Genomic DNA, 18,890 nt, shown 5'->3' on the forward strand with positions numbered 1-18,890 from the left:
TCCGGCAGCTCCGCTGCCTTCCAGATCCTCGGCCAACCCTTCTTCGGCAGCTCCCGGTTGTTTCGTCCAGATGCTTCCCTCCCCGAGGGGGTGAGGGATCTCCCGGCCGGCTCGGAGGGTTCACTGACCGGCGCTGACGGCAGCCCAGCCCAGCCCAGCCCAGCCCAGCCCAGCCCAGCCTCCACCCCGCACGCCGTCCGCCCTCTCTCACCCTGTTTCCCCGCGTGCTCCTCAGCCGGGACCTCGGCACCCTCCCGTTCCTCGTCCCGGGCGTCACAGCCCAGCCATCCCCGCGTCTCTGCCAGTTTTGCCCCGTGTCGCAGCACGATGTGCCCCGACCGCTCCTCACCCGCCCGCAGAGGCGTGCGGCTCGCTGGCGGGGGAGATGCTCCCACCGGCACGCAGCGGTGCCAGGGGCGTCACTTTTCCCCGCTCTGCAGAGATCGCCCGTTCCCCTCGCGTACCCCCGCAGCCCCCAGCACGCCGCAGGCAAACCCAACCAAGCCTCTCCCCTCGTCCGCGGCCACCCCGGCTCCGGCTGCCCACGCTCCACCTGCGCCCTTCCTCGGCGCCCGGTCAGGCGGCTGCCGGCCGCAGCGGCGGTCCCGGGTCACTCCGGGCTTTCCCGCCCTCCCGGGGCTCTGCCTCCCCTTTTCCCTCCTCCCCGCCGCTGCCCCGGAGCCACCCGGCCTTTGCGCGCCCCCGCCGACGCCTCGAGGCCGCGCTCCAGCCTCCCCGAGCCCCTCTTCCCCCCCCCCCGCCCCGCGGCACGGAGCGGGGCGGGGCGGGGGTCCCCGCCGGGGAAGGCAGCTCGGTGGCCGCTCGCCGCCCCTCGCCGCCCTCTCCCGGGCCGCCTCCGGCGGAGGGCCCGCTGCCGGCTCGGGGCCGCCGGGGCGGCGGGGCCGAGAGTAGCGCGGGGGGGGGGAGACCCCCGCGTGGGTGTGCCGGGCTGCCGGGGCAGGAGCGGCGAGGGGGCGGGCGCCCGGGGGCGGGCGGCGGCGGCGGCGGCGGCGGCGGGGCGGGGTGCGGCGGCGGGCGGCCCGGGCGCTCGGGGCCGCCGTTGCCAATCAGCGCGGCGGGGCCGGGGCGGGCGGCGGAGCCGGGGCGGGCGGCCGGGCGGGGCGGGCGGCGGAGCCGGGGCGGGCGGGCGGCCGTGCTTGGCGCTCGGCAGCCGGGCGCGTCCTGCCGCCGCTCGCCCTCCGCGGCCCCGGGAGCGGCCCCGGTTGCGCCGCCGCGGCGACGCGCGGGGGGATCCCGGGATGTCCTCGTCGCCCGTGGAGGAGTGCCGGTCGCCCGTGGGGCTGGACTGCTGCAGCTGCTGCCTGGACTTGGCCAACCGGAGCGGGCTGGAGGAGGGGGCCGGGGGCGAGAACAACAACCTGGGCAGCCCCACCGTCAGCAGCTTCCGGCAGCTGCAGGAGCAGCTGGTCCGCCAGAACCTCAACACCGACAAGCTGAGCTCCATCATGCGCCAGGACTCGCTGGAGCCCGTCGTGCGGGACCCCTGCTACCTCTTCAACCAGGGCATCTGCAACAGGAACATCGACCAGACCCTGCTCTCCATCCTCCTGCTCTTCCACAGGTGGGTGTCGCCGACGGATGCCGAGGGGCTGCCCCGGTGCCGGGTGCCCCTGCAGCCGGACCCGGGCTGGCTGCGTGCTCGGGAGCCGGCAGCTGGCCGTAGGGGGGCGAGACGTGGGGCCTGCAGCCCCCCGGGCTGGCCGGGGCAGGGGCACCCGGGTGACCCTGGGGCTGGGTAGGGTCGCAGCGCTGGGGGTCTCGGGGTGGGGAGAAGCATGAGCGGCCGTGCCTGGCAGGGAGCCCGGGCCGCCCGCCACGGGTGGTGCTAGCCCAGTCCCTGGGCGCAGGTCCGGGCGGCTCTGCCCCATGACGGCCGGCGGTGCCCCTCTGTTGGCACCCTGTGTCTGTCCGGGCAGTGACGACAGCCTCCAGCTGTGTGTCTTGGCCCCCGGACTCTGCCTTCCTCTCCCTGGCTACATCTTATCCACGCAGACGTTGCCTGCAGGGGCATGGGCAGTGCCCGGCGTCAAACGGGCATCGTCCTCTTAGTCCTGCACGGAGAGGGGCAGCTCGTTACTTGGGAAGCAGCCGTGCTGCCTCGAGAGCCACCTTTAGAGTTAGTGAGAAACTGGGTAGGGAGCCCGAGAGTCCTGCTGCCAGGTCCTGCTCTTTCAGCAGCTTCCCTGTCCTCTCCCTGGAGTAAATTGAGTGGAGACAGGTTTGGCCTGGGTGGCATTTCCCATCCCTGGAAAGTGGAAAGTGACTCTGCCCCTGACCGCTCGGCTGCTCTGGGACGGGGCTGCCTGCGCCCAAGCAGCGGGACGTGCTTGGGGCTGGTCCCATCCACTTGCCAGAGGGCTGGGCTTTCCCCTGCCAAGGCTGGGGAAGGCAGGAGCGCGGGGTCCTTCCCTGCTCCGGCATTGCGGGCAGAGGAGACTGAACGGTGGGTCCCCAGGACTGCCACCCCGCAGGGTCTCCGGCCCTGCTGAGGGTCTCCGGCCCTGCTGAGGGGGACCCCAGGGGCGGGGAGGGGACAGAGCTGTCTCAGGTCCTGCACTGGCGCCTCCGGCTCCGCGATGGGGCTGGCCCTGGTGCCCGGCCGCCCTGGAGGGCTGGCGAGACAAGGGGCAGCAGCCTGTGCTGTGGGCTGGCGGGCCCGGGGCTCTCCGGCTCGGCCTTGGGAAAGCCGAGCTGGACCAGGGGGTGCCGCAGGGAGCCGCAGGGTGGTAGCACCCAGAGCCGCCTGTGGCTTCAGCAGGTGGGACACATCCCGCCTCCCAGGGCCGAGGGGACACGTGGTGCGTATGTGGCAGGCATCTGCGTGACTGGCAGGGCAGGCAGCGGCTCTGGGGCTCGTTCCTCCGCCGGGGGTGGGGTAGCGTGCAGGTGGGGTGCGCGGCAGCACCCACGCGTTTGCAGACACCTCGCCATTCCCTCCCCTCCCTGCATGCACATGCACCTGTAGGCGTGCTCCTGGGCCGTGCACGGGCGTGCGAGCCGCCCTTCGCTCCCCTCGCCCGGCGGAGGGAGGCGGGTGGGCTCACACGTGGCTGCCCCACGCGTGCGAGCCACCCAGGCGGTGCGCGCACGCCTCCTTGCCCCAGCCAGCGTCTCACGCTGAGCAGGCTGCTCCCTCTGAGCCGTCCTCGGCAGAGAGGCTCTTCCTGCACTTACATAACGCCGAGCTGCCGCTCAGGTGGGAAAGGAGGAGCCGGGATGCCTGCCAAGGCACCCGGCACCCAGCCTGGGCTCCCGGCTGCACAGCGAGCAGCGAAACCCACCCAGCCAGGAGGAAAACGGGAGCGAGAGATTTCCCTTCGCGGCGGGAGGCTGCAGCCAGTTGGCATCATGGGTGGAGAGGGGAAGCTAGACACCATCCCCAGCGCCGGCTGCCGGGCCTGGGTGTCAGAGCCAAGCATCCGGGCTGCTCGCCTGGGGAGGCGGTGACAGTGCCCGTGGGCGAGAGGTGGGTGATGTGGGCACAGCTTGCTGCTTTTGAACTCGTCCCTGCTGGGGCAGGACCCACGGTGCTCCTGGCGAGCATCGGTCTGCTCTGCTGGGGTAGGGAGCAAGCGGAGGTGCCAGGGGACAGGGGTTTCTCCCCATCTGTGCCCCTCGGTGCCCCTTGCTGCAGTGCCCAAGCCTGTCCTCCGTGCCCTGGTGTGTGTTGTGTCCTGAGAGGCTCCAGGCGCTCCCGTTTATGACAGGCTTTGGCACAGCACGGTGCGAAGCCGTGGTGTCCCTCCGTCACACCCTGCTTCCAGGCACCCTGCTGCCAGCCTGGTCCGGAGACCGCTTGGGCGATCCCCCTTCGGCCCTGGCTGGCACGGCGTGTGGGAGCTGGGGGGCACGGCCCCGGGCACTGGAGCCGGGTGTGCCCACACCTGGGTTTTCTGTTGTTTTGCTCCAGCCTGAACTTTCTCCTCCTGGGGAATGAGCCAAGATACCCAAGAGGTGATAGCATACAAAGCAGGGGATTGTGGGTGACAGAGGAACACCCCGATAACCAGCCTGATAAGGGCACCTTCGCTGCTGGCACCGGGGAACCCGAGCAGGTTTCTGCCCCTTGTTTTAGCTGATGTGCTCCTACACTGGCTCGGGAGGAGGGGGAGGTCATGGGGATGCACACGCTCGTGTGTGGCCGAAGTCCAGCACAGCACGGGAGGACCAAGCAGCTGCATCTGGAGTCCGGGTCTGGCTCAGGGGCTGCTGGAGACCGTTCAGCCCACGCTGCATCAAGCCCCGGGCTCTGCAAGTCAGGGTCAGATCAGTGCTGGGGGTCTCGGACAACCTACATTCAGCATTTCCAGGCTGTCTCGGGGGGTTTCCCCCTGGCTGGGTGGTCCCTGCCAGGCTCTCCACGCTCTTTGCTCGCTGCAGGGATGCTGCGAGGGATGCACGAGGTAGGGATGCTCTGGACCAGTTGCCTACGGGGCTGAGGCTCCTTCCTGCAGGAAACCCTCCTGCTCAGGGAGTGCATGGGATCCCCTTTAAAAAGGGCTTCTCCCCTCCGTGCCCCTCACGTGGGGCATCACAGACTGCTCTGCGGGGAGACGTGGGCAGTGCCGAGGGGCCAAGCTCACATGGAAACACCAGGTAGAGGGAGGCCAGCTACTGCCATGCTGGCTGGGTGACACATCTCCTCCCCACAGATGCCAGCGCTGTGGGCAGAAAGGTCTCTGCCATCCCTCCGCCATGCCAGCGTTACCCCAAGATTGCTCATCCAAGACCCAGGCGCAAGCCCGACCAGGCGTGGGCTGGCGAGAGCAGCCCCGTGACCACCGGGGCTGGGGGGGCTGAGGGGAGCTGGCGGCGTGGGAGGGGGTCAGCGCTGCTGGGGGAGAGCAGCACCCTCCCAGGTGCGTACTGGCGTGTGATTCAAGCAGGGCCTCGCCTGGCTTTGGGGTGGGGAGAGGAGATATGTGCCAACCTGCTCGCCCACGTCGGCCAGCCCGTGCCAGCTCTCCTTGCCTAGCCTCTCCTGGATAAGACCTGGCAGCCTGGCCAGCCTGTGCCCCGTCCCAGTCCGGGCAGCAAGGGGACACCTCTGCCCAGCCGGACCCTCTCCGGGCACTGCGGGACCTGCTGCTCCACTGAACAGGGTGGGCAACGACCCACCCTTTGGTCTGAGCCATGAAAGGGGCTGGCGGCCACCTTCCCCCAGGTCCTGGGCAAGGCAAGGGAATTGCAGGGAGGCAGGGGAGCGCTGTGCTGCACCGAGAGGCTAGGGGAAGCATGAATCGGGGCGGGAGGAGCTGGGCAGCACTACCTTTCCCACCATAAGGTCAGGCCGGCGAGCCAGAGCTGCCCAGGCAGCGGTGCCAGGGCGGCATTTGTGGCACGGCACCATTTGTTCCCGTCCGTCGGGTGTCACTTTGCGGCAGCGCTGCAGGAGGAGGAGACGGAGCCAGGGCTTAAAGGGCATCCCGGGGCGGCAGGGCCGGGGAGCGCATTCCTGCCGGCCGAGTGGGCCGGAGCAACAAGGAGGCATTGACGGGGAGAGGGGCTGCGCGCGGAGCACGTGTGAGCGTGAGAGAGGTGTGGGTGTGAGACGGGAGAGCCGTCCCGCCGGCCCTCTGCCCTCCCGGCGCTGCGGGGCAGCTCTGCCCGGGGAGGGGGGCTGTGAGAGCCGCCCTTCCCGCTCGGGACTGGTGCACCGGGCATGTGTTTGCTTTGCTCTCGTGGGGCAGAGCTGCACGTGGCCTGACCCGTGTCTCGTAGCGTGGTTTGCCGAGCCCTGCAGACCGGTGAGATGCTGGGGAGCTTTCGCTGTAACAGCAAGAGCCTTGGCTCCGGGGAGTAGCTGACCTTGGCGTGCCCAAATCCTCCCACTGCCTGGAAGATGCCAGGCAGCCAGTCTGCTGTGCCCGCCTCGGCTTCCCTCGCGGGCATCCTGCCACCCTGGGACCCCCACCCCAGGACCCGGGAGGGTTCAGGGCAATGTCCGCGCAGGCCAGGCTTGCAGGGGCTCCTGGCTGGGAAAGCCCAGCAACACTGGGCTCGGCCGTGGCACGCTGCGCTCGGCACGGCTCGGCAGGGCCGGCGGTGGCATGCGCCGCGCCGTGCACCCTGCCCGTCCCTGCCTGCTTCTGCAAGACCCAGCTCCCTCCGGCAAGGAGATTCCCCAACGTGTCCCGGAGCACAGGAGAGTCCTGCTCAGCACCTCCAGCCCCTCAGGATGAAACCATTTGCGCCTGGCCGCATGACTATGGCCAAGGGGCCCTGGCACAGCTGAGCTGAAGGCTAGTGATGCCAACGCCAGCTGCACAGAAACCCGTCACCTCGGCCTCCTGCAGATGCTCAGGCGCTGCCTGTCTGCCAGGACACGCGCCCAGCTCCGAGCAGGCAGGGGGTAGGTGTCCCAAGGGCAGGCAGGGCCGGGCAGCACGGCCCCATGGGGAAGATGCTGGCCAGGATTTATTTCAAGCTTCGAACTTCAGGTGTGGAAGAGGGTGGAGCTGGAGCAGGCTACAGGGCTCTGCCCTGGTCCCAGCATCATCCCCCCCCCTCCGGCATCATGCTCCCCCCTTCCCTGGGGACACGTGCCCCGATCCTGGACGGTGCTGAGGCCGGTACTGCTGAGCTCGGCTGTGAGTTGGGGCTGGGGCTGGCACGCAGGGGAAGCCTTTTACAGCCTGGCCGGCATCTCGGCTCCCACCGGGCACACGGCACGGACATGGGTGCCACGGGCAACGCCTTTGCGGGCATGCCGTGCCCCTGGTGCGCTCCTCTGTGCTGGGACCCGAGGCCACGTCCCCAGCCAGGTACCTCCCAGTGCAGAGAGGGTTAAAGCCAGCCCTGTAGCTGGGGGGAGCATTGTGACCTGCGGGATTGAGGGGTTCAGGGCACTGGTCGGCACAGCCTGGCAGCTGCCCGTGCACACAGGGGGCATGACCACGGCGTGTGTATATGCACCAAAAGGTAGCTGCCAAGGGGAGAGAGGGTCCGCGCGGATCCTGCCCTTGGGAAGCAGCTGAGACCCCATTTGCAGAGGGCAGAGGATACCCTGGGGCGCGTGGTGATGGGGGTGAGGGCTGGAAAGGCGTTAAAGGCTGTAACCTGTCCCGAAGCCACGCTTTGCCAATGAGCTCCGAGTTATATTTATCCAGGTGCCGCACATTGCTGGCTTCGGCACAGGAGTTCGTCATCCTCTGTCTATTCGTCTCTATATATATATATTTGAGGGGCTTTTGCTGCAGAACGATGCCGGTGGCAGAGCAGAAGCCCTGGGCCCCTCCCTGCCCTGCTGACCCCCGGGGTCAGGGTGTGATCCGGTCCTCGCCACCCCCTGCCTGCGGCTCCCCGGGGTGGCAGCCCTGCCTGGGCGGGCAGCAGGGCGGCGATGCCGTGGGGCGGGACAAGACCTTGAGTGGCCTTGAGTGAAAGGTTCCCGGTGAACCCCCCCGTGGCACGGAGCAGGACTGCTCCAGGCGGTGTGGAGGCAGGGGACGGTCTCAGGTTGTCCCCAAGGGTTGGCATGTGCCGGGTGATGGCTGGCAGCTGAGGCCGGGCACGTGGAGAGCCACGGCAGCGCTGCAGGTATGTGTCCCGCTGGCAGCTTATTGTCTTTCATGTTGTTGTTGTTGTTCTGAAATGTCAGCAAGGGAAGGGTTTTAACGAAGCGTCCCCAGTTCGAAATGCCCGGGATTCTTCACAAAGGCCAGGCGGGGTATTAATAACCAGCTCTGCTGAAGCTGTGCAGCCCCAGCACGCGTCCTTGCCTGACCTCCTGCAGGGCGGCTGGCTCACGCGCCGGTGGAGTTCGGCTCCTTTCCCACTCCTGACCCCCACCAGGTTGTGTCTGGCCGGGCTTCGCACCCCCCCGCGGGGTCCAGCCAGCCGGCCCCGGGGAAGGGGCATTGAGGGGCTGCTGGGGCTGCCCCCGAGCTTCCCCACCGGGCCAGGCAGGAGAGCGCAAAGCTCAGGCACCTTTGGAAGGGTGAAGGTGAAGGATTCAAGGGTTTCCTTGAACACGGGTTAGTCCAGGCTGGAAGAGCAGCTTTTGCTCGCACGGGGTGCCGACACGCTGCTCTCTCGCAGCTTCCCGGCCTCTGTCCTCTCATTATATAAGGAGCTGCCTTCCAATTAGCGAGCTGGGCGCTCCCGCGCGCCGCAGGGCAGCAGCTGCCAGCGCCGAGCGTGGCTCCGGAGCGCCCGCTCCCGCCTGCAAAGTGGCCTGGGATTTCATTCGGCGGATGCTGGAGGCCCTGCCTTGGGGTTCCTCTCGGGCTGGGGATCTCCAGCAAAGCCGGCTCTGCGCCCGCAAGGGGCTCGGGGGGCGCAGAGCCCAGGCTGGCAGCCCCCTGCCCGCCGCACGCTCTGCGGTTCGAGGGTACCGCGTGGCCCTGGTGCTGCAGGGGGTCCCTTCACCATCACGGCCACCTCCACTCTGTCCTCGGTTCCCCAAAACCGGACCAGAGAAGGGCAGCCAGGAGCTGCGGGTGATGCAGCTGGGACTGTCCGAGATGGTACGAAACGAGGACAGGCCTGAAGTTCACAGCCCGGGCTGGCGGGAGACCTGCGGGGCAGGGCATGGCCAACCAAGGGAGGTGATCACACGGAGTTCAGTTACGGGACTCCACCCCACAGGGCCCGTGGGTGGGAAATGCTTGCTCCGCGGACAGATTTGTGGATGAACGCTCTGCTGAGGGTTCAGTCCGCCCATCCTCGCTGGGGCTGGGCATCCCCGACCCGCAGGAGGCAGGGAGTGTGGCCAGGGGCTGGCTGTGCTCTTCCACCCCCGCAGCCAGGCACGATGCTCGTGGGAACGCCGCGGGGTTTTCTGCTGGGCTGTGCCTTACCTGACGCCTTCCCCCCCGGCGTGCTGTGGCTGTGGGGCCCGGCAGAGGCCAGGTGTGAGCAGGGGAGCAGGGGGGTGGCGAGGTTTTCTGCGTGGCCCCTGGCAGGGCGCCCGCTGGGGCGGCCCGAGCTGCGCAGGCAGCAGCGTGGGGCTGGTGTCAGCGAACGCACACGAGGCGGGAGGCTGGGCTGCGTGGTCCAGGGCTGGTAATAAGCAGATCAGCCCTTTTTCCTCTTCCCCTCCTACCCCAGCGTGCCTGGGGAAGCCATGGCTTCAGGGGCTTCCTATGTACGGCACCGCAGGGAGGTCATCTCTGACCTCCCCTCCTCGCACCGCTGCGGGGGGGCAGCTGCTACCAGGGTGCTCTGGGTGGGGGGCACGGGAGGAAGAAGAAGGGCCGGTGACAAAGTTAGAGAAAGAAAAATTGCAGCTCTCAGCAGGCCGGCTGCGGGGTGTGCACTCGCACGCCAGAAAACACAGAACTGGGAGTACAGCCAAGTACCTTTATCAGAGGAAGCAGGCAGCCCAACAGCTGGACGTGGGAGCCTGCCAGGGCTCCCTCCTCCCGCCCCACGCTGCCTCCAGCCCAACAGGTCGGAGGAGTCCCCGCGCCGCAATCCCTGCCCGTGCCCCGCTGCCCGGCGGGGGGGTTAGCCGTGTCCCCTGCCCACGGCTCCCGGCACTCCACAGGTGCCCGCTGCCCGCGGGAGCTCGCTCCGCCTCGTGGGTGGTGAAGGGAGGGGAGGACAGGTTCCCCGTCGGCCTTCCCCGATTGCAAACCCTCCCTGGGCTTCCCCAGCATTTCGGAGGCTGTGACCGCCCTGCGCAGCTCTCGCTGTTGCTCTGGTGTGCCCTAGCCCTGGGACTGGGACTAGGTCTAGCAAGGCCAGCAGCACTGGCTCTGCAGGCGGGGGCTTGCCGTACCGATGCACCCATGAGGGGCTGCCCTCTGCTCTGGAGCAGCGGATGCCCTGGGCTGAGGGATTTATGAGCCCTCCAAGGCTCTGGTGGGCATGAACCAAGTTCCCGTGTCACAGGGCTCCTGGCTGCGTGGGGCTGCCGCAGGTCCCGCGCAGCCCCTGGAAGGCACCGGCTGAGCCGGGGGCAGTGCCAAGTCTGCAGTAAACAGCTTGGCCAGGACACCTTCGGGATGAGGAAACCAAGAGCTGGCCAACTGGCGTGCTCCGGCAGCCGGCAGCTCTGGCCACGCAGCCCCACGCCAGCGCTGCGGGGCAGGCAGGAGCACTTTGGGACGCTGGGAGCGGGACTGCCGAGTGGGACAGCAGACGACGCAGCTGCCTGCCTCTCCCTCCCCAGCACCGGGACAGGGCTGCGGGGCAAGACTGGGGGCTCCACAGACCTGTCCCACACCCAGCCCTTCCCACCGTGGGCTCCCACAAGCCCCAGCCGTCGCTGATGTCCCCAGCCCTCCTTCAGCTCCTGCAGGGCACGGCTGGCCCTGGCACTGGCATCCCCAGTCCCCTGGGCCAGCACAGCCACGGCTGCAGGATTTCAGGCTGTGAAAGGCAGAGTTTTCTTAGCTGCGTGTTTGCAAGCAGTGGCTTTTCCTCTCCCGCTCTGCTCTGACCCTTTGAGCTGGAGATCTGGCTCTGTGGAGCAGCCTGGGCAGCTTTGGCTCTGCGCCTTTCCCGTATTGCTCTCCAGTGTCTCGGAGGCCAGGCAATAAACATTTCCCACGCCTCGGACCCTCTGAAGGGCCTTCCTCCCATTGAACTGAGTCCTTGGGAGAGAGCAAGCCAGGAACGCTGCCATGGAGCAGCGAGAACGGCCTGGAGCTGGGAGAGAGCAGAGGCTGAGAAGCCAGGACTGCTCCTGCAGCGCTGGCCGTTCCTCCAGCTCCCACCAGCAGCTGACAGGGCAAGGGCATCCTTTGGCGTGCGGCACCACAGCGCCTGGCACGGGTTCAATGCACGAGGCTCAGTGCGATAGCACATCTCGTCCCTGGGGCCGTGGGGCTGGGGCCGTGTCCCCTGACCCGCACCACAGTGCAGGTGTGGGGTGCCAGGAGACGAGAGAGATGATCCCATCATCCCGCTCCCTGTCGTCCCTTGCTCCAGCCAGGCGTAGCCCTGCGGGGGCTGCAGCCCAGCTGCATTCATGCCTCCGCGTCCTGTTGCAGAGGAGGGGTTGGACACTAAATGTCACCCGGCGACGGGGGCTGGCATCTCCCGGGCTGCGGCACGGGCCGTGTGTGGGCTGGCTGAGGGGTTGCGGGCAGCTCTGGGGGATCCCGCAGGGCCGTTGCTGGGAGTGACGCCAGCGAATGGCTGGTTTTACCACCTCTCCTAGCTGCTCGATGACAGCCATGGGGTGGTTTTTTTCCCCCAGAGAGCGCAACAATTAGTGTCACAATTACACCGTATCGCGGCTGCTGTTATTGTACCCAAAATAACCACAGGCACGAGCCGGAGCCCTGCCTGACGAACCTCCTATAGCTGCACACGTGAGGCAAGAGCTGCCTTGCTGCTGCCCCAGGGACGGAGCTCGCACCACTGGCCCCTGTCACCCAGCCAGCTCCAAGGCGCCCATCACCGTGGCCTCTGGTGCTGTAGGGTAGCCGGGAGCCCGTGGCCCCCTGCTCTTTAGGAAGAGCGAGGAGGGACATTGCCCACCCTGCTCTGCTGCTGCCAGGCCCCGGAGGAGCAGGAGCGAGGCGGTGGGAGAGGAAGCGGATCCCAGCAGCCCTGCTGGAGCGGGGCCAGCAGCCCGGCAAGGCTGTCTGCCGGGGCCACGGGGGGCTGGGAAAGGGCCCCCCGCCGCTCGGGGCGCAGCTGGAGCCCCACGCAGGACTCTGCTGCGGGGGGAGGCATTTGGACAGCCCGCAGGGGCTCCCGTACAGATCCCTGGGGAGAGCCAAGCACAAACCGGGGGTCCGGCAGAGAGCTGTGAGCTGCTGCTCCCACCTCTGAGATGCCAGCTGGGCTGCAGCGGGGCTGCCCCGTGGGCTGGGAGTGCCTCCCCCCTGCACGAGGGGACAGCTGGGCTGCCCCCACGCCGCACTGCCGACACCGCGTGTGCATGCACGGGTGTGCGCCTGCGTCAGCTGTGAGTCAGGGCAACGTGTGCGTGTGCAGGGGGAGGCATCTGCAGCGCACACGCGGGGATGCATCGGCATGCGTGCAGGAGGGGTGTGCTTGTAGGATGTGCATGCCCAAGTGCATGTGCAGGGCGCGTGCCCATGTGGGCTAGAAAATGCACATGTGCATGCAAGGGGTGTGGGCGTGCCTGCGGGGGTGTGCCTGTGTGCAGGGCGTGCATGTACACGTGCATGCAGGACTTGCACGTGTGTGCGTGAATGTATGGGTTGCAAGGTGTGCCCGTGTTTGTGTGCGCCCAGAGACACGACCAGGGTGCCTGCAGCAGAAGCCACGTCCCCGGAGCGGGTGCAGGGCGAGGGGCTGCAGGGGGGTGGGCTGCATCCCTGCTGAGGCTGTGCCAGGGGAGGAGGCAGCCCCGTGCCCCGCGTGGCCTGTCCCCGGCCGAGCAGGCTGCCTTGGGATTCCTCATTGCTTAAGTGCCGGGAAGGAAGGAGAAAGCAGAGCCTTCTGCACTTCCATCCCTGAAAAGCATCCCTCCCCTGGGGGGCTCATGGAGGAGGGCAGCATCCTTCCCAGCCTCCCAGCCGGGGAGCCCGCACCCCAAGCAGTGAGGGCCGTGGTCAGGGCTGCGCAGGGCTGGGAAAGACCCCAGGAGTGGCAGCAGGGAAGTCAGCGACTTACTGTTGTTTATTTTTGCAATAGTCCCAGCTCCATGGGAAAAATATTGGAGGTGGCAGAGCCGAAGCGATTTCCTCCCAAAGCGCTATGCTGCTGCACCTCCCCGCTTCGCTCCAGCAGCTGTGGAAGTCGCCGGCTTTTCCCCAGCCCTCGGTACTCGAGCGCTGTGTCGGGACGGGGCTGGGCAGGGCCCGGGACCCCAGAGCCGTGGGGCAAGAGCCACGAGCCAGGCTCCGCTCTGTCCGTGCCGGAGCCCTTGGTCCCTGGCACTAATGATTTAGGAAGGGGGAAGGGGGCTGGGCCAGGTCTGGGGGTGCTGTAGCACAGGAGATGGGGAGGTGGGGAAACCGAGGCACGGCTGCCAGGGCTAGGGGCAGGCTGGGGTCTGCCTACCCTATCTCCCTGCTGCTGCCCACCTCTCTGCAGGAGACAGAAGGTGGCACAAAAGGTGACACGCCCAACCGTGGGAGAGAAAATGCCTCTCCCCTTCTCCCCTGCCCTCTCCGCAGCGAGATGGGCACCTTCCCTGAGCTGCGATGGGAAACCGAGTCACGGGACCCCCGGTGTGGGTGGCCTGGGCTTGTCCTGGCTGAGGGGACAGAGCTGTGCCCCGTGGCCCGGGGGCTGCCACCCTGCCCACCACCACCCACCCCGGGGACAAGCGCACACAGAGCGCCTTTCATCTGCCCGTGGAGGGGGGCAGCTGCCCGCTCCCCGCTCAGCACCCGCACGGCTCGGGGTGGCACACTGGCCCGCCGGCCCCTGAAAGGGCCGATTGAGCGCGGCTGAGGTCATCCGCCTGGCGTGTTTACCCCATGCCTGTGGCCCCGGGATGCGGCCAGCACCCAGGCTGTCCCTGCCACCCGGCAGGCCGGGGGGACGCGGCTGCAGGCAGAGCCAGCATCGCTGCTGGGGCGCTGGGCTGCCGCCGGGGAGCAGAGGGGCTGCAGAGGGGTCGCGGGTGCCGGCATGGCCTTCCAGCCGCCATACTCCCCGAGCCTCTTCAGGAGGAGGGACTGGTGAGTAGGGCCTGGCCGCGGGCAGGGCGGGGGGACACGCGCCAGCCCTGGGGCTTGGGGGGACAAGCCCCTGCTCGCTCTCTGCAGCACCAGCCCCCCTGCGGAGGGATGGACAGGTCCTACACGTGGCCCCGGGGAGAAGCACCCACGCGCAATCCCCCCACCGGGGAGGAGAAGATGCTTTCCCGCATCCCCGCATCAAACCTGCGCGTCTGGGGGCACCTGCACGTGCCCGGCCGTGGTTCACGGCGGCACAGTGTCCCACGCAGGGTGCCCGTGTCCCTCGCCGCTCGGGACACCGCGATCCTCATCCTGCCCAGGGAGGTAGGGGTGCGATTTTCTGGGGAGCAAGCTGGCAGGGCCTTGCTCTAAGCAGCAGCCATGCTGCACTGTGCCTCAGTTTCCCTTTCTGGCGGGGAAATACCCCTCCGCCCACCCTCAGCCCTTTCCCCGAGGAAGGGGCACGGCAGCACACCCGCCACTTGGGGATCCTTGGGCTGCTCCTCGTGCTGGCACCCACCAGCCAGGTGCCGGGCCCCTTCAGCACCCCCGGATCAGGGGACTTGGGGTCCTCTGCAGCGTCTCAGGGGTGCACGCTCCCCTGCCAGCACTAATGCCTCCTCGGACGCCGCGCCGTGCCGCGGGCCCTCTCGCAGGGTCTCGTCTGGCACCGGCACCGGCACCGGCACCGGCTCCGGCTCCCGCCCTGGCTGGCGAAGGACGAGCCCCGCGGGGCCGGCGGCAGCGGCGCGGCGACCGCCCGGGTGCGGAGCGAAGCCCCGGCAGAGCCGCGGTCCAGAGGGCAGCGACCAGCCCTGGAGCCGGCGGAGCGGCCCGGGCAGGGCGGCCGAGCTCGGGGGGAGCGCGGCGGCGGCGGGCAGCGCCGGCCCCTGCCCCCCGCGTTGCTCGGGGCTTTTCGGGGGCCGCCGCCCCGCCCCACGGAGGAGCCGCGCTCCCCCGCGCAAGGGGCTCTGCGGGGGCGGCGAGCAGGGGCAGCCCCGCGGCCCCCCGCACCGCGGGCCGCCCCGGACCCCGGACCCCGGACCCCGCCGCTCGGGGCGGCCCCGGCCCGGCCCCGGCCCCGGCCCCGGCCCCGCTGCGCTGCCGGCCCTGGCCGCGGGGCGGCGGCCCCCCCCGGGCGGAGCGCGGCCCGGCGCCGCTCGGAGCGGGTTGCGCAAGGCGGGGCGGGGCGGGGGCTGCCCCCGCCTTGTTTGGCAGCGCGGGGCTTGTTTTGCTCGCCGGGGCTGTTTTCCCCTCCCGTTTCTGTTTTGCGGTCCGGTTCTGTTGCGCGCTCCGGCTCTTGTTTTCCGCGCCCGCGTTGTTTTCGCAGCCCCGCTTCTGTGTTGCGCTCCCGGTTGTCTTTGCGGGCCCGCGGCCGCCCCGCGTTGCCGCCGGCGGAGCCTGCGGGGCTGCGCACCCCCCGGGCAAAGCCTGTTTCCTCCTTTTCCCAGTCCCCCGGGCGGGTCCCCCCACAGCTGAACCCCCATCCCCGCTATGTGCGGGGAGCACAGGCAGGGGGTGCTGAGGCGTGCGGGCTGCGGGTGAATGCGGGGTGGAGGGACGGGTGCCGGGGGCTGCCCGGGACGCGTGGGGTGCCAGGACTCTGGTGGCAGAAGACGAGGGGTGCAGAGTCGCGAGGACCCAGTACTGGGGTACTGTGGGGTCCTGCACAGGGAGGGGGCCGTGCTGCGCTGGGGTGCAACTGGGAGGCGCAGAGCTGCGGCAGCGGGGTGCAGGGGTGCCGTGCCGGGGGCAGGGGTGCCCTGCGGGGGTGCGGGGTGCTGGACCGGGGTGCAGGGGTGCAGGACCGGGGTGCAGGGGTGCAGGACCAGGGGGTAGGGGTGCTGGACCGGGGTGCAGGGGTGCAGGACCAGGGGGGAGGGGTGCTGGACCGGGGTGCAGGGGTGCAGGACCAGGGTGCAGGGGTGCAGGACCAGGGGGTAGGGGTGCTGTGCAGGGTGCAGGACCAGGGGGTGGGGGTGCTGGACCGGGGTGTAGGGGTGCAGGACCGGGGTGCAGGACCAGGGGGTAGGGGTGCTGTGCAGGGGTGCAGGACCAGGGGGTCCGGGTGCTGTACCGGGGTGTAGGGGTGCAGGACCGGAGTGCAGGACCAGGGGGTCCGGGTGCTGTACCGAGGTGCAGGGGTGCAGGAGCAGGGGGTAGGGGTGCCGTACGGGGGACCGAGGCGCAGCACCGGGGCAGCACCGGGCGCGGCGCTGTGGGGCGGCGGGCGGGCCCGGCCCCGCTGGCACCGCCCGACGGGGCGGACGCCGCCGATATAAGCGGGGGCGGCGGGGGGGCAGCCGCAGTGTACGGGTTCCGTCTCGTCTGGTCGAGTCGCTCTCCGTAGCCTTAGCCAGCCATGAGCACCGGCATGTACCAGTCCCCCATGGAGGTGGCTGTTTACCAGCTCCACAACTTCTCCATCTCCTTTTTCTCCTCCCTGCTCGGGGGGGACGTGGTCTCCGTGAAGCTCGACAACAGGTAGGGGTAGCCCCGGTACCGGCCGCGGTCCGCCCCGCCGTGTTTCGCCGTGGCCCGGGGCGGGCCGGCGCATCGCTGCGGGGGAGGCCGGGTGCGGGCCCCGGGCCAAGGGGCGGCTCGGTGCCCCGGAGCCCGCCGCGCCGCGCCGCTGAAGGGGGGCCCAGCTGCGTTGTTGCGGGGGGGACGGGGCGGTGGTTGATCCCCGGTGAAGGGGCAGCCCCGGTGCCTTGCAGCCCGGCGTGGGGAGGCGTCCCGGTGCATCGATCCCCGGGGAAGCGGGGTGCTCGGGGCTCGCTGCTGACGCTCTGCCTCTCCGCTCTCTTCCAGTGCCTCCGGAGCCAGCGTGGTGGCCATCGACAACAAGATCGAGCAGGCGATGGTGAGCCGCGGTGCTGCTCCCCCCGCGCGCCTTGCTCCGTGACCCCCCCCCGCCCCCCCGGGGCTCTTGCCTGGGGGGATCCCCGCTCCCCGGCTGGGTGCTCTGCCCGGAGCGGGGGGCTCTGCTCCCCAGCCTGTTGCTGGGCAGAGCAGCTCCTTTGTCTGCCTGCCGCAGCTGGCTGAGCTCATTGGCTCCGGCAGCGCCGCAGTGCGCAGGGAGCCTGCCGAGGGGGGGACCTGCGAAGGGCCCTTCGGGGATGTGGGGGTGACCAAGCCAGGTCCCATGGGTGACAGGGAGCTGCAGCCTGCCAAACCCCCAAGGCGGGGGGGGGATGGATGGAGAGTGCCTCCGGAGGCAGTGAGACCGGGGAGATGGGGGACCCAAGGGATGCTACGGGTGCTGGCCGGGGGGGGGCTACGCTGGGTGAGCACCGAGCCCTGGCACGGGTGCCAAGGGGGGAGTGGGGAGGGACAGCCTTTGGGAAAAGCCTTTGTGGCACTGGGCGAGTGGCTGGGGGCAGAGCTTTGTGGGGCAGGGTGGGAACGACCCCCCAGGACATAACCGTCAAGTGATCGGTCTCTTTGACGGTCTCTTGCAGGATCTTGTGAAAAATCACCTGATGTACGCAGTGCGGGAGGAGGTGGAGGTCCTGAAAGAGCAAATCAAAGAACTGTTGGAGAAAAACTCCCAGCTGGAGCGTGAGAACAGCCTCCTGAAGACCCTCGCCAGCCCCGAGCAGCTGGAAAAGTTCCAGTCCCGGCTCCCCATGGAGGTCCTGTGCCCGGAGGAGCAGAGCCCCGGGGCAGCTGCCCCGGCCCAGCACTCGGGGGGCTCTGCGGTGTAAGGTGGCTCTGTCCTCGGGGTGGGCAGAGCCACAGAACTCTTTCTACTTAATCTCCTGCAAAATCGTTTCCGCCTTCATCTCACACGAAGGACTGCCAGACCCCGGCGCTGAGCCGTGCCCCCCCGGGCAACCCCGGCCAGCCAGCAGAGCCAGCGGCCGTCTCCTGCATGAGGATGCTCTTCTGCGAGGGAGACGCGGGCAGCTGACCCCTCCCCATCCAACCCGCCGTGTGCCAGGAGTAAATCTGTAGCCTGCCCGTCCTGGGCGTCCGCGACACCCTGGCAGTGCCAGGCGGCCTTCAGCACTTTAATGGGAATCCACGGTTGGAAGGAGCGCACGCTGAGTCCCGTGCCTTTGCTGCACTGTGCGGGGGGGGTCTCTTTCTGGCAAAGCCTGACGTTGGAGGAAGACCGTTGTTTAGTGAGCAATGCAGAGTTGTCCCGCTCGCCACCCAGGAGCATGCTAGAACCCAAACCTGACTGAGCAGCACCGGTGGTGGCAGTTGCGGTGTAGTGCATGGCTGTACGCACATCAGTGTGGGGATTACAAGGAAAAAAAGCTTGTTTTATTAGTTTGGGCATCTTCTGTAGCTGTATCTATGTATAAACACGCGCATGAGCGGTGCCCACGAGGCTGTGGGGTGCCCTGCTCTGGGCCAGCCGTGCCCATCTCAGTACAGCTGGGGGATTCGAGGCAAGACTGGAAGGGCGAGCGGCTGTAACTGGGTGGCCAGCACTGCGAGCGGCCCGAAGGAGGGGATGGATTCACCCCTTTCTGGCATCCACGACAGAGCTGTGCGGCAGCGCTGGAGGATCCGGACTGACCGCTGGGCAGAGCACGACAGGGGCTGTGCTCCAGCCCGCTGGGTTGGGGGGAGCCGGCCCATGCACCTGGGCTCCCCACCTTCCCCGGCCAGCTCTCTGGGAAGTGACGGGACGTCCCTTTTGACGTCGGAAGCGGTGATACAGTTGTGTAAATCTGGGTAGAAATGGCAATAAACTCTACTTTTTATATAAATGAGCGCCCCAAGCTGTGTGTCTGTGGCTGGGAAGGGGGAGGTATTGGGGGGGGCGGGTGGGCAGCATGGGTTGCTGGGGAAGGGCTGGGTCTTGCTGGGGTGGGACTGGTGAGGACACTGTGCTGCAAACTGCTGGGGGCTGGGCTGGTGCGGCTCCCCAGCTGGGAAAACCTGGCAGCTCCCCCCCTTTGGGGGGGTCAGTACCCCCTAAACTGTCCTGGTAGAGCCAGGATGGGATGTTGGAGATGTGAGCAGGCACCCCCTCCCCAGGGGGCTGGGTGTGCGGTGGGGACGGGTGCCCTGAGCCTGCAGGTCTTTGTCTGCTGTCGTGCTGTGACCAGGGGTGGGTGCAGGGCAGGCTGGGGGGCAAGCAGGGAGGAGGCTCTTCCCAGGCTGTGTGGAGCTGTACGCACCCCCAGCCCAGCTCTCCTCTTCCTCCGGTGTTTTTGTTCTCTTGCTTCTCACAGACATCATTGACATTGATTTTTTTTTTTTTTTTTTTTAACCATCTTGAAACACGGTGTGAGGGTCAGAGGATGAGTCAGCTGGACTGGACAGTGCTGGATGGGGGCTGAGGGTGCCCCAACC

General features: G+C 68.5%; 1 protein-coding gene across 2 annotated transcripts; it reads left to right on the forward strand.

Annotated features, from left to right (window-relative positions):
* Nucleotides 1–1,163: 1,163 nt before the first annotated feature.
* On the forward strand, nucleotides 1,164–18,295 carry TSC22D3 (TSC22 domain family member 3). 2 transcript variants are annotated; one of them, XM_075513226.1, is made up of 3 exons: nucleotides 1,164–1,582; nucleotides 16,389–16,440; nucleotides 17,039–18,295. In XM_075513226.1, exons 1-3 carry the CDS (start codon nucleotides 1,260–1,262, stop codon nucleotides 17,282–17,284), a joined length of 621 nt encoding a protein of 206 aa, XP_075369341.1. In that variant the 5' UTR covers nucleotides 1,164–1,259; the 3' UTR covers nucleotides 17,285–18,295. The 2 variants fall into 2 exon arrangements, with proteins under 2 accessions (XP_075369341.1, XP_075369342.1); XM_075513227.1 differs by lacking the exon at nucleotides 1,164–1,582 and adding an exon at nucleotides 15,868–16,061.
* The last annotated feature ends 595 nt before the right edge of the window (nucleotides 18,296–18,890 follow it).

This window comes from Mycteria americana, chromosome 10 (genome assembly GCF_035582795.1).
Source record: "Mycteria americana isolate JAX WOST 10 ecotype Jacksonville Zoo and Gardens chromosome 10, USCA_MyAme_1.0, whole genome shotgun sequence".
Lineage (NCBI taxonomy): Eukaryota > Metazoa > Chordata > Aves > Ciconiiformes > Ciconiidae > Mycteria > Mycteria americana.

Bases quoted from the DNA above. Each gene is read 5' to 3' on its own strand.
- TSC22D3 (XM_075513226.1), top strand. From the start codon at position 1,260: ATGTCCTCGTCGCCCGTGGAGGAGTGCCGGTCGCCCGTGGGGCTGGAC. The intron at 1,583-16,388 runs GTGGGTGTCGCC...GCTCTCTTCCAG, and splicing joins ATCCTCCTGCTCTTCCACAG to TGCCTCCGGAGCCAGCGTGG. The intron at 16,441-17,038 runs GTGAGCCGCGGT...GGTCTCTTGCAG, and splicing joins ACAAGATCGAGCAGGCGATG to GATCTTGTGAAAAATCACCT.